The sequence below is a fragment of the Erpetoichthys calabaricus genome, chromosome 11, assembly GCF_900747795.2.
Source record: "Erpetoichthys calabaricus chromosome 11, fErpCal1.3, whole genome shotgun sequence".
NCBI classification, from domain to species: Eukaryota; Metazoa; Chordata; class Cladistia; order Polypteriformes; family Polypteridae; genus Erpetoichthys; species Erpetoichthys calabaricus.
In genome coordinates, this window is record NC_041404.2 from 86,528,680 (window position 1) to 86,546,078 (window position 17,399).

At 40.9% G+C, this 17,399-nt stretch overlaps 1 protein-coding gene across 2 annotated transcripts in view; it reads right to left on the reverse strand.

The window, feature by feature from the left end:
- Positions 1 to 17,399, reverse strand: part of aldh16a1 (aldehyde dehydrogenase 16 family, member A1) — a 182,073-nt gene that overhangs the window by 128,470 nt on the left and 36,204 nt on the right. For both annotated transcript variants that reach the window (XR_007936261.1, XM_051933881.1), the window contains exons 2-3: positions 5,053 to 5,155; positions 4,501 to 4,627 (exon numbers count right to left, since the gene is read on the reverse strand). Coding sequence is in view for 1 of the 2 variants with exons in the window: in XM_051933881.1 (XP_051789841.1) it covers positions 4,501 to 4,627; positions 5,053 to 5,155 (230 nt within the window). In the remaining variant the exon portion in view is untranslated. The remainder of the gene's footprint in view (positions 1 to 4,500; positions 4,628 to 5,052; positions 5,156 to 17,399) is intronic.

The window sequence follows — 17,399 nt, forward strand, 5'->3', positions numbered from 1 at the left end:
CCAAATTTCAGCCTTCCACCTGCACGGTAAGTTGGAGAATTAGTGATGAGTGAGTGAGTGAGTGAGTGAGTCAGTCAGTCAGTGAGGGCTTTGCCTTTTATTAGTATAGATAATATTACTTTTCCAACAACTAAATAGGATATTCCCAGCTAGGAACTCAATTCTATTTCACATTTCTCTCAGTTTATTTTAAAATGCAAATTAGGTTACCTGGATAGACTAAATTTGCCTGATTTAAAAGAATTCGGGTGTGTTTACTTATTATATATAGAAAATAATAAATTCTTTAAATTAAGAAAATTGAGTATCCAAGACAATATTGCAAAGAAAGCAGAAGATGGATCCAAGTGTGCCCACACAAAAACATATATTCCATATTCTAGCCTAGACACTGATAAAGCAATAAAAAATCCAAAAAAGATCCCCATGCCAAATCAGAAATAAACCACACAACATGAAGCACTTCTTCTAAGCAGACTGAAAAAGAGATCCAGATACAATCATTCCTGCATAATACCAGCAAAATACAGAGAGGTTTCCTTTAACCTTCTGAGCAAAATATTCTGAAAAACTACAGTATGGAAAAAGCAAAAAATGTGATCTTATGCAACCTTATCTTTCAAAACATTTATTATGGTAACACATCAAAATTAGAAATTTTCAGATTTTATGTAGTAACCACACAATCCAGATACTGATAAAATTAGTTACCGGTAATTTGGAAATTACCAGCTCTGTGTCTATAAAGCAATCAGTATAAATAATAGTAATACAAGAACTGCTAAAACGTTTTTATTATAATGCTAATACAAAATACAAATGGTTGGCTAAAAATAAATGTGGCTTGAACAAATGAAGTTGCAATGCTTGTTCTAGAAATAAGAGGTTTAAAGAAAAATGTATGAGTTTAAAGAAGAACATTTACAGAGACAGCATCCAATGCTAAACTTAGTGTTCTGGAAAGAGAGAACATATATTGTATAGCTAACCAATCTCAGGGAAGAATTCAGAAAAAAACAAGGTATCCTGCATACACATTTTTTAAATATTCCATTACATTTGCCACTCTGATAAAGATCAGTTCATCTAACAAATCATGGGTGCATTTCTTCACCAACAGGAGTCACTTACATTTCAGAAATACATCTTATTTTTCAGAATTGTCCTTTAACATGCAGTGTTAGATGACTCACATTTCAGCAACAAGTCTATTGAATCATACTTCAGAAATGTGTTTTTCCAATCAAATAATAATTTTATGCATTTTATAATTTTATACATTTTATAATTCCAGTATTCATAATGCAGGCAGGGGGCACGCATTTCTACAGCTCTTCTCCAGCGTAGAAATGAGTGTCCTCCAATGGATGGGACTGCAGGCCAGACTAGAAATGAAAGTGATTTAATACAAGACTTTCTAAAGCCTTTAAAGTACATTCTGAAGAATTTCAGCTGTCAAGGGTTCATTTTGTAAAAACAGACAGGGAGCACGCATTTCTACAATTTTGCTCCAGCTGGGGAAATAAGTGTCCCTTCCCGTGGATAGGATAACGGGATAAAGTGGAAAAAAAGGTGACAAAAGACTTGCTAGAGTCAGTTTAAATAGGTTTAGCTCAACTTTAGCTGAAGAAGAGCATTTCAATGACAAAGGAAATGAGTATCTCCTCCAGTGAATGGGATGGAGAGGCACATTAAAAATGAAATTGATATAGAAAACAGACTACAGTAATCCCTCGCTATATCGCGCTTCGACTTTCGCAGCTTCACTCTATCACGGATTTTATATGTAAGCATATTTAAATATATAAATATATATAGCGGATTTATCGCTGGTTTGTGGGTTTCAGTGGACAATGGGTCTTAATTTCTGGTACATGCTTCCTCAGTTGGGTTTGCCCAGTTGATTTCATACAAGGGACGCTATTGGCAGATGGCTGAGAAGCTACCCAATCAGAGCATGTATTACGTATTAAATAAAACTCCTCAAATATATTGTGAGCAGGGGGCTGTTCGCACCCCTAGAGGATACAGACGCTTGTCTAAAAAATGCTGAAAGACTATCTTCACATTGCTCCCTTCCTTGCAGCTGCTTTGTCAAGCGACATGCTTCCCGCACGGTGCTTTGCATACTTAAAAGCTCGAACAGCACCTATCGGTTTTTGATTGTTTTTCTCTCTCTCTGCTCCTGACGCGCACTCCTTTGAAGAGAAAGATATGTTTGCATTCTTTTAATAGTGAGACAGAACAGTCATCTCTGTCTTGTCATGGAGCACATTTAAACTTTTGAAAAAGAGACAAATGTTTGTTTGCAGTGTTTGAATAAAGTTCCTGTCTCTCTACAACCTCCTGTGTTTCTGTGCAAATCTGTGACCCAAGCATGACAATATAAAAATAACCACATAAACATATGGTTTCTACTTTGCGGATTTTCACCTTTCACGGGGGGTTCTGGAACGCAACTCCCGCGATCGAGGAGGGATCACTGTACAGTCTTTTAAAATACATTTTGAACAATTTTAGCTATATAGTATTCATGTTGCAAGCAGCTTTCAGGGGACATGCATTACTAAAGCAAAGGCTCAGCTATGGAAGTGAGTGTCCCCTCTGATGGGAAGAATGGATAGAGGGGCACAGTAGATATGAACATGCTACAGAAGACTGCCTGACAGGCTTATTAAAGACACTGTGCACCTTTTTAACTACCCAGTGTTCATTTTTGCAAGGGGGAACAGCAGATAAAGATTACCATTTATTGCTTTCTGCAAGTATTTTAAAAACGTGATCAGTTTTAATCTGCCATGATCAACTCTACATGTAATATACAAGAAAAAGAGTTTTATAGATTAATGATACCTGCTATTAAAATGAGATTCTCCCCCAAGTTAAAGAGGTGGTTATGACAGGCAAGGCATTTTTTAATAGAACTTAAACACTTTCCTGTGGAAAATTATTTTTTTTCCCCCCTAGAGAAAAAACTACCTGAGTAAATATTTAAGAGCAAGGCATGAAAGTGCATTAGTAAATGTATTTCAATGATTTTGGACAGAATGATTGGGTGTCAAATACTGTATTATTAATTATAATTACTACTATAATATTTTACTAAATCTGTTTTTCCATGTTTCTTTGTTGAACAGCTCCCATTGAAGAATTTATTGGTAAAAGAACATATAGTGCACACGGCAAAACAACTGAAGAAACAGGTGATAATGGTCATTTTTCAATACCATTTTAACTAAGTTTATTGTCCGCCGTCAATCACAGAGCACCATGGTAAAAACAACAATAACATAATACACCTGCAACCTTAAAACACAGATTTCATGACATTGCTGTGCATGAGGAAACAGGCAGGCTACTGCATATGCTTGTTTACTGACGGACAGACTATCATTTTGCACAGCATATGCGTTCTCAAAAGAGAAATGGTGCGCAAAGATGTGTAAAAATATGACAACCATATCTTAGTGTGCTTACACAATATCAGAAGGGATACTGAATTTCACAGGGCACAGATAACTTCATAACATGGGACCTAAATGATAGGCAGATGCATTTCTAATGTTTTTCATGTCTTCCTTGCATTTTGATGACCCGTTGCATATTCAGCACTTTGTCCATCATTTTGGCACAAGCTTAACAAGCCTCTCCATGAAATTCACCATTTGGGATACACGGTCGCCGCATCAGCCATGCCGCACATTTAGGAAACTTTGTCTCCGTACAGCTCTTGCGCCCAGTGCGGACACACCAAGTATAAACTAGCCTTTCGTAAAATACAGATCACAAATCTCCAAGCAGGAATCTCCTGTCATATTGACACCTGTGTTAACAGCGCATCTGCTCAACAAAAAAAGTGTAATAAGTATACAAGATTCAATGTTTTCATTCGCCATTGGTGAACTAATAACATTGGAAGAAATAATTGCCAAATCCTATGTTCAGTTGCATTTGTGAGCATTTTAGTTGCAGTCTGAAGCGCAGTTATCTCAAATGGGTGTCCAAAATGGCAACTGAAACGGCACAAAAAAAATTAACTGAGTTATGCACCCCAAAATATCTCCAAAATGAGTGGTAGTTCATACATAAATGACTGAAAACACTGCATTAAAATAACTGGAGTCCAAATTATAACAATTACAATGCTTTGGTTGATAACTGGTGCAGTTTCCAGTTTTCCAGTCATTTGTATAAATTATTTTCCATACTTGAAAATTAGAAAACATAACCTAAGCTAATATAAGTTAACAGAATTTAGCATTCCAACATATACTATGACACATAAAAGCATTTGAATAGTATGATTGTCCAACGCTGTCATTCACTACTGAGACCACTGGTTCCTAATCACTATAAATTCTCATACCATAGCCCAGCAGGAGGAATTCTAGATGCTATGGAAAGAGAAGAAGGAAAGACAACAAAATAATCATAACAATCCTCTATTCAAAATGTATACAGAGACATCTGCATTTGAGAAACTTGAAAGCCTAAATTTACTTGTATAGGTGCCGTGCCCGAACATGGCAGGACAGTGTGCTCCAGCATTTAAAGGCCTTGCGAGCTGCGGTCACAGCTTGATTGACATCATCTAACTCTCCTTGAAGTGTGCAAGCCAAAGCTTCTCCTGAAATGCAGATGAAATCAGATGAAGTCATGGGGGTAAAATAACATATAGCTTCAGTCATTTGCTATGAAAAACAGCTCCTACAAGATACTAAAAACTTACAGCCAACTTAGACAGAACCCCAATATACTGAACAGATGTTTTGCTTACTGTAATGGTAAAGACATGTTTCAGGCTCTTAACACAGATTGGAAACCTAGCAGTGGAAAACTGGAAGAATTAAAACTTTTAATCTACAATGAAATGCAAATTTTATTTATATTCTAGAAATTTAGTTCTAAATTTTATTTATATTTTATTTTCCACACTGTCTCGAGAAAAAGGAATAGCAAAAGGAACAACAAAAATTAGTGAACATTTGCATACATTAACATATAAACAAAATAAGCTGCAAAAGATAAGCCAAAAAAAGTGATGATACATACCATTGGCTGGGTTAGTTGTAGTATATGTCTTTCTCCCATCAGGTTTTACCCAAATCCCATCAATAAAGTGACCAAAACTTCGTCCATGTTTCTCCAGCCAAGCCTAGGGAGTAATCCATCACAATATAAAACATAAACATCTTCTTAAGGTAGTGGAAATAAAAGTAGATTCCATGACCCCCAAAGATGTGTCTTCAAATCACAAGTAAGGAAAATTATATAGTGCTGTTCTGGAGTCTGACAGGCATAATCTGTGAAATCAACCATCTTGACCTACACTCAGTTTAACCTGCATTTCAGAAAAGGAATGGGAAGCAAGACCTTAACACCAACATATTTTTCTAAATAGACTGTTAGTTAACTTGTTTGTTGCATGGACCTAGTTGGATCAACACATTTTAGTTTATGGCTAAGTAGGATGACTGAAGCTAATATTTTCATGCTCAACTATTCTATCAGACAATGTTATAAAGTATTCAAATATAGAAAAAAATTAAAAGAATTCATGTACTTAATAGTTAAAAAATGCAGTCGTTCAGTGTCAAAATTCATTTTAATATTTTTAATAAACTATATATTTGAATAAACAACATGGCCATGCCATTTTCTAAACTGACATGGAATTTTTCAATATGTATGCATTCTCAAGACAAGAATCGGCACTTTCAGCTCTGCAGGAAATGTATTCAGTAAATTTTAATGCTTTTGTTTCATGTTTCTTCTTGTTTGCCCTACAGGATTGATATTCCTCCACTGCAGGCTGCCAGGGGAGACATTTTTTTTTTAATTTAAATTTATATATAATACTTCATTTAAGAACATAAGCTTCTGGGTAAATAACTGTGTGCCAAGTTTGTTAAAATATAACTGACTTCCAAAATCCCAACGGCAACCTTCAATAAAACCTTCTGGGAATCTAGGAAACATGAGGAATTCCTTTTATGTTCAACTGCCATTTTGATATGATATCTGCAATAGACCACGGCTATGTCTAAAGGCAGGTTTCTGCATGTTGGACATGTTCCAACCCTCTAACAACTCTGAATTATGGAAATGGTATGTCAATCAGTTGTCCACTCACATAATTACTCAACACAATTTCCATTTATGTATTTTTGAATCCAGTTTTAAATCTAAACATTTACCATCCTTTGAACACTTTCTTTGTTGTTCTACTGATGCTCTGCTCTCATAAACACAAAAGTATAACTAAATGCCACTATGAGGAAGTGTCACTAGCATAACTCTTAAGTACACAATTTTATGAATTGGCTCACAATGAGAATGATGTAGTTCTCCCAGTTGAGAATAATCAAAATAATGTTATAGATAAATCTAATTTGCATTTTTGTTTCAAGTATTTTTACTTTTGAGTTTAAAGAAATGATTCAACATGTGTTTGTTACAGCTCTACTATCGTTGCCACTTTTATTTATATTATATATATATATATATATATATATATATACACATATACACTGTATATTTATAAAAAGTACTATTCATGTTGCTTGGTGAGCACGCCTATTCTATCATCTCCTAGACAAAGGGGTTACCATTAGACTTCGGGTTGCCAGACTGTACTGCCTTCCAAATTCACCCTAAAATACACCAAACATCAGACTATTCACCTCAAGTTTATCGTCATAAATATGTAATATATCTAATCAGAACAGTTGACAAAAATAAAAAACAATACAAATAAATTAATAAAAGTATACTTAGCATGATATATATACACAGTGCATCCGGAAAGTATTCACAGCGCATCACTTTTTCCATATTTTGTTATGTTACAGCCTTATTCCAAAATGGATTAAATTCATTTTTTTCCTCAGAATTATACACACAACACCCCATAATGACAACGTGAAAAAAGTTTACTTGAGGTTTTTGCAAATTTATTAAAAATAAAAAAACTGAGAAATCACATGTACATAAGTATTCACAGCCTTTGCTCAATACTTTGTCAATGCACCTTTGCCAGCAATTACAGCCTCAAGTCTTTTTGAATATGATGCCACAAGCTTGGCACACCTATCCTTGGCCAGTTTCGCCCATTCCTCTTTGCAGCACCTCTCAAGCTCCATCAGGTTGGATGGGAAGCGTCTGTGCACAGCCATTTTAAGATCTCTCCAGAGATGTTCAATCAGATTCAAATCTGGGCTCTGGCTGGGCCACTCAAGGACATTCACAGAGTTGTCCTGAAGCCACTCCTTTGATATCTTGGCTATGTGCTTAGGGTCGTTGTCCTGTTGAAAGATGAACCGTCGCCCCAGTCTGAGGTCAAGAGCGCTCTGGAGCAGGTGTTCACCCAGGATGTCTCTGTACATTGCTGCAGTCATCTTTCCCTTTATCCTGACTAGTCTCCCAGTCCCTGCCGCTGAAAAACATCCCCACAGCATGATGCTGCCACCACCATGCTTCACTGTAGGAATGGTATTGGCCTGGTGATGAGCGGTGCCTGGTTTCCTCCAAACGTGACGCCTGGCATTCACACCAAAGAGTTCAATCTTTGTCTAATCAGACCAGAGAATTTTCTTTCTCATAGTCTGAGAGTCCTTCAGGTGCCTTTTGGCAAACTCCAGGCGGGCTGCCATGTGCCTTTTACTAAGGAGTGGCTTCCGTCTGGCCACTCTACCATACAGGCCTGATTGGTGGATTGCTGCAGAGATGGTTGTCCTTCTGGAAGGTTCTCCTCTCTCCGCAGAGGACCTCTGGAGCTCTGACAGAGTGACCATCGGGTTCTTGGTCACCTCCCTGACTAAGGCCCTTCTCCCCCGATCGCTCGGTCTAGGAAGAGTCCTGGTAGTTTCGAACTTCTTCCACTTACGGATGATGGAGGGCACTGTGCTCATTGGGACCTTCAAAGCAGCAGAAATTTTTCTGTAACCGTCCCCAGATTTGTGCCTCGAGACAATCCTGTCTCGGAGGTCTACAGACAATTCCTTTGACTTCATGCTTGGTTTGTGCTCTAAACATGAACTGTCAACTGTGGGACCTTATATAGACAGGTGTGTGCCTTTCCAAATCATGTCCAATCAACTGAAATTACCACAGGTGGACTCCAATTAAGCTGCAGAAACATCTCAAGGGTGATCAGTGGAAACAGGATGCACCTGGGCTCAATTTTGAGCATCATGGCAAAGGCTGTGAATACTTATGTACATGTGCTTTCTCAATTTTATTATTTTTAATAAATTTGCAAATATCTCAAGTAAACTTTTTTCACGTTGTCATTATGGGGTGTTGTGTGTAGAATTCTGAGGAAAAAATGAATTTAATCCATTTTGGAATAAGGCTGTAACATAACAAAATGTGGAAAAAGTGATGCGCTGTGAATACTTTCCGGATGCACTGTATTATACATACATACATACATACATTCATACACAGTATTGTGCAAAAGTTTTAGGCAGGTGTTAAAAAATGCTGTAAACAAAGAATGCTTTCAGAAATATAAATAATGATTGTTTATTGTTATCAAATTACAAAATGCAAAGTGAGCGAACAAAAGAAAAATCTAAATCAAATCAATATTTGGTGTTACTACCTTTTGCCTTCAAACCAGCATCAATTCTTATAGGTACAATTGCACAAAGTCAGAGATTTTGTAGGATTGTAGTCAGGTGTATGATCAACCAATTATACCGAACAGGTGCTAATGGTCATCAGTGTCACACGTAGGTTGAAACACAGTCATTAACTGAAACAAAAACAGCTGTGTAGGAGGCTTAAAACTGGGTGAGGAACAGCCAAACTCTGCTACCAAGGTGAGGTTGTGGAAGACAGTTTCATGTCATGGCAAGATTGAGCACAGCAACAAGACACAAGGTAGTTATGCTGCATCAGCAAGGTCTCTCCCAGACAAAGATTTCAAAGCAGACTGGAGTTTCAAGATTTGCTGTTGAAGCTCTTTTGAAGAAGCACAAAGAAACGGGCAACGTTGAGGATCATAGACGCAGTGGTCGGCCAAGGAAACTTAGTGCAGCAGATGAAAGACACATCAAGCTTATTACCCTTCAAAATCGGATGATGTCCAGCAGTGCCATCAGCTCAGTACTGGCAGAAACCAGTGGGACCCAGGTACACCCATCTACTGTCCGGAGAAGTCTAGCCAGAAGTGGTCTTCATGGAAGAGTTGCAGCCAAAAAGCCATACCTCCGACATGGAAACAAGGCCAAGCGACTCAAGTATGCACGAAAACATAGGAACTGGGGTGCAGAAAAATGGCAGCAGCTGCTCTGGACTGATGAGTCAAAATCTGAAATATTTGGCTGTAGCAGAAGGCAGTTTGTTCGTCGAAGGGCTGGAGAGCGATACAATAATGAGTGTCTGCAGGCAACAGTGAAGCATGGTGGAGGTTCCTTGAACGTTTGGGGCTGCATTTCTGCAAATGGAGTTGGAGATTTGGTCAGGATTAATGGTGTTCTCAATGCTGAGAAATACAGGCAGATACTTATCCATCATGCAATACCATCAGGGAGGCGAATGATTGGCCCCAAATTTATTCTGCAGCAGGACAACAACCCCAAACATACAGCCAAAGTCATTAAGAACTATCTTCAGCATAAAGAAGAACAAGAAGTCCTGGAAGTGATGGTATGGCCCCCACAGAGCCCTGATCTCAACATCATTAAGTGTGTCTGGGATTACATGAAGAGACAGAAGGATGTGAGGAAGCCTACATCCACAGAAGACCTGTGGTTAGTTCTCCAAGATGTTTGGAACAACCTACCAGCCAAGTTCCTTCAAAAACTGTGTGCAAGGGTACCTAGAAGAATTGATGCTGTTTTGAAGGCAAAGGGTGGTCACACCAAATATTGATTTGATTTCTCTTTTGTTCATTCACTGCATTTTGCTGATTGATGAAAATAAATGATTAACACTTTCATTTTTGAAAGCATTTTCTGTTTACAGCATTTTTTCACACCTGCCTAAAACTTTTGCACAGTACTGTATATATAGCTCTTTCTCTATATCGCTCTATATCTATACAGTGCATCCGGAAAGTATTCACAGCGCATCACTTTTTCCACATTTTGTTATGTTACAGCCTTATTCCAAAATGGATTAAATTCATTTTTTTCCTCAGAATTCTACACACAACACCCCATAATGATAACATGAAAAAAGTTTACTTGAGGTTTTTGCAAATTTATTAAAAATAAAAAAACTGAGAAATCACATGTACTGTACATAAGTATGTATGTATGACCTTTAAAGCAGCAGAAATTTTTCTGTAACCAATCCTCTCTCGGAGGTCTACAGACAATTCCTTTGACTTCATGCTTGGTTTGTGCTCTGTCATGAACTGTCAACTCTGGGACCTTATATAGACAGGTGTGTGCCTTTCCAAATCATGTCCAATCAACTGAATTTACCACAGGTGGACTCCAATTAAGCTGCAGAAATATCTCAAGGATGATCAGGGGAAACAGGATGCACCTGAGCTTAATTTTGAGCTTCATGGCAAAGGCTGTGAATACTTATGTACATGTGCTTTCCCAATTTTTTTATTTTTTAATAAATTTGCAAAAATCTCAAGTAAACGGTTTTCACATTGTCATTATGGGGTGTTATGTGTAGAATTCTGAGGAAAAAAATGAATTTAATCCATTTTGGAATAAGGCTGTAACATAACAAAATGTGGAAAAATAGATGTGCTGCGAATACTTTCCGGATGCACTGTACATATATATCTATATCTACAGATATCTATATATATCTATCTCTCTATATCTATATATACAGTGGAACCTCGGTTCACAACCATAATTCATTCCAAAACTCTGGCCGTAAACCGATTTGGTCGTGAACCGAAGCAATTTCCCCCCATAGGATTGTATGTAAATACAATTAATCTGTTCCAGACCATATGAACTGTATGTAAATATATATATATATATATATATATTTTTTATTTTATTTTATTTTTTGTTTTAAAGTTTTTAAGCACAAATATAGTTAATTAAACCATAGAATGCACAGCGTAATAGTAAACTAAATGTAAAAACATTGAATAGCACTGAGAAAACCTTGAACAACAGAGAAAACTAATATTGAAAGAGTTCGCGCTATACTGTAGCCTTATGACCCACAGGGGAAAAAAAGGAAAATTTGAACAAATCCGAACTTTATTTAAAAGCCAACCATAAGCAACCAAGAAAGTACCATTGCAGGAGTTCACGCTAATAGCCTTACAACCCGATCACTGGGTAAACTTTTTTTGATGTGTTTTAAGCACAGGGAAAAAAAATGAACATTTAAAAAAAGAGAAAAATAACATTGCAACAATTCACGCTACGAAGCGAAAAATGAACATTTTAAATACCCGTAATAAAAAAAACTAACCATAAACCACCAAGAAAACTAACCTTGCATGAGTCGAGTTCTGGCATAAAGTGAGGAGGAACTGGGTGGAGAACAATCCAGTCTCGTCGCAGTTGAAGACTTGTTGCGGGATGTAGCCTTTGTCCTCCACTAATTTTGTGAAATTTTTCACGAATTCTTTCGCAGCTTCAGCGTCGGAACTAGCAGCCTCTCCATGCCTTACCATACTATGAATGCCACTTCTCTTGCGAAACTTTTCAAACCATCCTCTACTGGGTTTAAATTCCTTACTTTTGCCACTCGTAGAAGGAATAGTTTTGTAGCAAATCGCCATGAATCTTCCTGGCTTTCTCGCATAACATCACCTCACTTACGATATCCCCTGCAAGTTGCTTCTCATTCAGCCACACTAGCAACAGTTTTTCCACGTCTTCCAAGACTTGAGGCCTCTCTGCCTGGTTAACACTGCAACTCCTTTTGCAACATCAGCTGCTTTAATAGATTCTTTCTGCTTTAGAATAGTCAAAATCATAGATTTTGACTTCTTGTACTCAGCGGCAAGATCAGTAACACGAACGCCACGCTCATACTTTTCAATAATTTCTTTCTTTACTTCGATTTCAATTTTCTGCAAAACTTTCTTCTCACCACTCTTCACTTGCTTAGAAGTCATGGTTAACTGCAAAAGCACACGAAATGCTGTAGAGCACAAAGTGTTCACAGGTAAAGCACGCACGTCTGACTTAGAACAATGAACAGGGAGAGGCTGAACACGTGCTTAAATACAGTAATCGGCACGTACGAACCGGAAGGGAAATGAAATACAGCACAAAGAGTTCACAGCGAAAGCACACACGTCTGACCGAGAACAATGCAACACGTGCGGAAATCATCGGTGCGCACAAACTGAAAGGGAAACTGGCTTGTTCGTATACCGTGTGTGTGGTCGTGAACCGAGGCAAAAGTTTGCCCAACTTTTTGGTCGTAAACCGATTTGTACGTGTACCGAGACGTTCATGAACCGAGGTTCCACTGTATATATCTCTATCTAGACAGACAGACAGATAGACAGATAGATAAACCACGCCCCTTGAGATCGGCCTGGACCCTCTCTCCCTTTTGCAGTTCCAATTTAGAGAAATGCTGGCTTCTTTTAAAAAGAGAGCAGTGGAATGATGATTCCCTTAAGTTTACCAAAAATGCACTGGTCCTGGTCAATGGCCAGCGCACTCACCAGTCGATGCCACAGGGTCCTCACTTTGTGTTAGAAAATTACCTTCTGTATCGTGTAGCAGAGCATGATGGGCAGGAGAGGAGGCAATCCTGCGGACATTCCGGCGGCAGGTCTTTGAGTTAGCACACGCCCACCTCCTAGATGGCCATTTGGGCACCGAGAAAGCCCTGGAGCGGATAAAGCTCCGCTTTTATTGGCCGGGAATCAATGAGGAGGTTCGTCACTTTTGCACTTCCTGCCCGGAGTGTCAATTGCGACAAATTCCTAGGAAGGACCGTGCTCCTCTCGTTCCTATTCCCCTAATTGATGTTCCCTTTCACAGAATTTGGGTCGATTTAGTCAGACCCCTAGAGCCCTCAGCCCGAGGACACAAGTACATTTTAGTCCTCATGGATTATGCTACCAAATACCCCGAAGCTGTTCCGTTGCACTTAGCCACTTCTAAAGCCATCACACGGGAAATAGTAGGGGTCTTTGCATGTGTAGGCATCCCTAAGGAAGTCCTGACGGACCAAGGGACGCCTTTTACCTCGGAGTTGTTCAAGGAGACTGCCAAGCTACTTAAAATAAAGCACCTAAAGACCGCGGTATATCATCCTCAAAACGATGGTTTGGTAGAGAGATTCACTCAGACTCTCAAAGAAATGCTTTGTAAGGTGGTCAACGAGGATGGAAGGAACTGGGATCAGCTCCTTCCCCTCGTCCTTTTTGCCTATCGGGAAGTCCCCCAAGCCTCCACGGGGTCCTCCCCTTTTGAATAATTGTATGGGTGACAACCCTAGGGCATATTAGATATCTTAAAAGAAGGATGGGAGGAAGAATCTCTTTCCTCTACAAATATATTGGAATATATCGCGCAATTATGCGATAGATTTGGTAAAATTCAGACCCTCTTCAAAAGTCACATGGAAGAGGCACAAGCAGCACAGGTCTGATATTATGACCGTGGCACGTCTCTCCAGGAGTTCCGCCCGGGAGATCGCGTCATGGTCCTAGTACCTACCTCCCACTCTAAGTTGCTTGCCCATTGGCAAGGTCCCTACGAAGTTAAGGAGATGAAAGGACTCGTCAACTATTTGGCGAGTCAACCCAATCGTCAGCCGAGAGAGCGGGTTTATCATGTAAATCTGCTGAAACTGTGGAAGGACAGGGATTCCGATCCCTCCTCCTGTCAGCCCTGCTCACTCTTTGCTCACATGGCTAGCCTTAACTTCGGTGCAGATTTAAGTCCCAGACAACGATGGGAGCTGGAAACAGTTATCCTGTCCATCCCGGAGGTAGTGAGTGAAAACCCCAGAAGGACCTCTCTGATTTAGCACGACATTGCGACAAACCCGGGGTTATAGTCCAAGAACGTCCGTATCGTCTTCCCGAGGCAAAAAGAGCTGAAGCGGAGCTTGAGATCAAGCACATGCTGGAACTAGGAGTAATCGAGGAAAGTCATAGTCCCTGGTCCAGTCCCATTGTATTGGTCGTTAAGCCTGACGAGAGTTGGAGGTTTTGCAATGACTTCCATCAACTTAATCAAGTCTCCCAATTTGATGCTTATCCAATGCCACGAGTGGATGACCTCCTTGAGAGGTTTGGACAGTCTCAATATTTGACCAAGCTGGACATGACAAAGGGGTACTGGCAGGTTCCTTTAACGGACTCCGCAAAGGTTAAGACCATGTTTAGCACCCCTAGCGGACACTGGCAGTATCGTGTCCTTCCATTTAGGTTACACGGGGCTCCGGCAACCTTCCAGCGTCTGGTGGACAAAGTGCTCAGGCCTCATAACTCAAACAGTGCTGCCTACCTGGATGACGTGATCATCTATTCCAGCATATGGATGGAACACCTACAGCAGGTTAAAGCGGTATTGTGGTGACTTGGTGAGGCCGGGCTTCGGATTAATCCCAAGAAATGTTTCTTTGGATTTAGCGAAGCCAAGTATTTAGGCTACCTGTTGGGTCGGGGTACCGTGAAGCCACAGTGCTCCAAAGTAGATGCCATTTTGAAATGGCCCCGTTCGTGAAGCAAGGTAGCAGGTTCAAGTCTTTCTCGGGTTAGCGGGGTACTACCGCCGGTTTGTACCCCGGTTCTTGGAAAATGCAGCACCCTTGACTGATTTGACAAAGAAGAGGGCCCCAAATATTGCGGTATGGACTGAAAAGACAGGCGCTGCATTTAGTGGCTTGAAGCAGGCCCTTACGTCCACAACTATTTTGAAAGCACCTAACTTTACCTTTCATCCTCCAGACGGACGCTTCGGACACAGGCCTGGGGGCCATGCTGAGCCAAAGCGTTGATGGTGTGGAACACCCCATCATGTTCCTGAGCCGGAAACTGTTGGACCGGTAGACCAGGTATGCGGCAGTGGAGAGGGAGGCGTTGGTGATTAAATGGGCAATTACTCAGCTGAGGCACTACATGCTGGGCGGGGAATTCACCCTCGTCACGGACCATGCAGCTTTACAGTGGTTGGTCCTGCACAAGGAGTGAAATCCGCAGGTCACCCGGTGGTTTCTTGATCTCCAGCCGTACAAGTTTTCCCTCATTCATCGTCGGGGCTGTCTTCATGCCAATGCCGATGCTCGTTCTCGGGTTCACAACCTCTCGTTTAGGGTCTGGGCTAAGGTGGGGGGGGGGGATTTTGTCACACACGTGCGCATGGGAGGCAACTAAAGGGCTTGAGTAAGGGCAATTCCAAATCAGACCAGGATGTGAGAGTGCACTGACTCTTTTCCTCCCTTTCCTGCAGACCATTCACAGAAGATTCCACCTGGTCCTCTTGACGTCACTTCCGGGTACGAGCCTATAGAAGAAGATGTTATCAGCTCCAGGCCCTGTGATGTCACATCCAGGCTCGAAGCCTATGGTTGAAGACCCTTATGAGCCTGATCCCTCTGACCACAATTCCAGTGTTCCCCTTTAAAAGCCTCTACCTTTTCCCTATTCACTCAGTTCTGCTTTGGACTCGCTTTTGTGCACATCAGTGCTGTTATACATTTTGCAACTTTATATTAGATAGATAGATAGATAGATAGATAGATAGATAGATAGATAGATAGATAGATAGATAGATAGATAGATAGATAGATAGATAGATAGATAGATAGATAGATAGATAGATAGATAGATAGATAGATAGATAGATAGATAGATAGATAGATAGATAGATAGATACGTGCGCATGGGAAACAGCTGGAGGGCTTACTCACTAGTAATTCTACGCCAGGCCCTCAGTCCCTTGCAGACCTTTCCCAGGAAATCCCGCCTTTTGCCAACCCCAAGGATGACGTCACTTCCAAGCCTGAGGAAGACACTCCCAGTTCCTGCCCGTTGATGTCATTTCCTTTCTAGGCCTTTAAAATGGCCATCTTGCCTCAGTACAGGCAGTTCTGTTCTGGACTCCAAACTATAAACAACTTGTATCTAACAAACGTTAGAGGTCAGACCAGACCTTCTCTCCGAATTACAAATTCAATTCAATGAAACACCGGCGTCTTTCAGGAGAGAGCAATGGAATGACGACTCCCTGAAATTTGCTAAAAATGCAGTCGTGCTTGTCAATGGCCAACGCACTCATCTGCCTATGCCTCGCAGCCCTCACTTTGTACTTGACAACGATCTGTTACATCGAGTAGCTGATCATGAGGGTGGAGTGCGGAAGTTGCTGCTAATTCCATGAACCTACCGGCGGCAGGTTTGTGAGTTGGCACACGCCCACATCCTGGGAGGCCATCTAGGCACTGAAAAGACTTTAGAGCGGATTAAGCTCAGATTTTATTGGCCGGGAATAAATGAGGAGGTTCGCCGTTTTTGCATTTTGCAAATTCCTAGGAAGGACCGCACTCCTCTCGTTCCCCTTCCCCTGATTGATGTTCCCTTTGAGCGTATTGGGGTCGATATAGTAGAACCTCTGGAGCCGTCGGCCCGAGGACATAAATATATATTAGTCCTGGTAGATTACGCTACCCGATATCCAAAGGCAGTTCCGCTGCGCTCTGCCACTACTAAAGTAACCGCACGGGAACTAGTGGGCGTATTTGCACGTGTCGGAATCCCTAAAGAAATCCTTACGGATCAAGGGACGCCCTTTACCTTGGCGACGTTCAAGGAAACGGCCAAGTTACTCAAAATAAAGCACTTAAAGACCGCGGTGTATCATCCTCAAACCAATGGTCTTGTCGGAAGGTTCAATCAAACTCTCAAGCAAATGCTGCGCAAGGTGGTCAGCGGGGACGGGAGGAACTTAGATCAGCTCCTCCCCCTCGTACTCTTTGCTTATCGGGAAGTCCCACAAGCCTCTACGGGGTTCTCCCCTTTTGAACTGTTGTATGGATGACAACCCCGAGGATTATTGGATGTTTTAAAAGGAGGATGGGAAGGAGAGGCTCTTCCCTCTGTAAATATGTTACAGTATATCGCACAATTACGCGATCGATTCGGAAAAATCCGACCTATTTTAAAAAGTCACATGGAAGAGGCGCAAGCAGCACAGGCCTACCATTATGATCGTGGCGCGGTTCTCCGGGAGTTCCAACCGGGGAATCACGTCATGGTGTTGGTCCCTACCTCGCATTCGAAGTTGCTTGCCCATTGGCAAGGCCCGTATGAAGTTAAGGAGAGGAAAGGGCTCGTCGATTACTTGATGAAACAACTCAATCGTCGGCCGAGCAAGCGGGTGTATCATGTTAACTTGCTGAAGCCGTGGAAGGAGAGGGACCCTGATCCCTCCTCCGCTCAGCCCCACTCTTTCTTTGCTCAGAGTGACACCCTTAACTTCGGTCCAGAC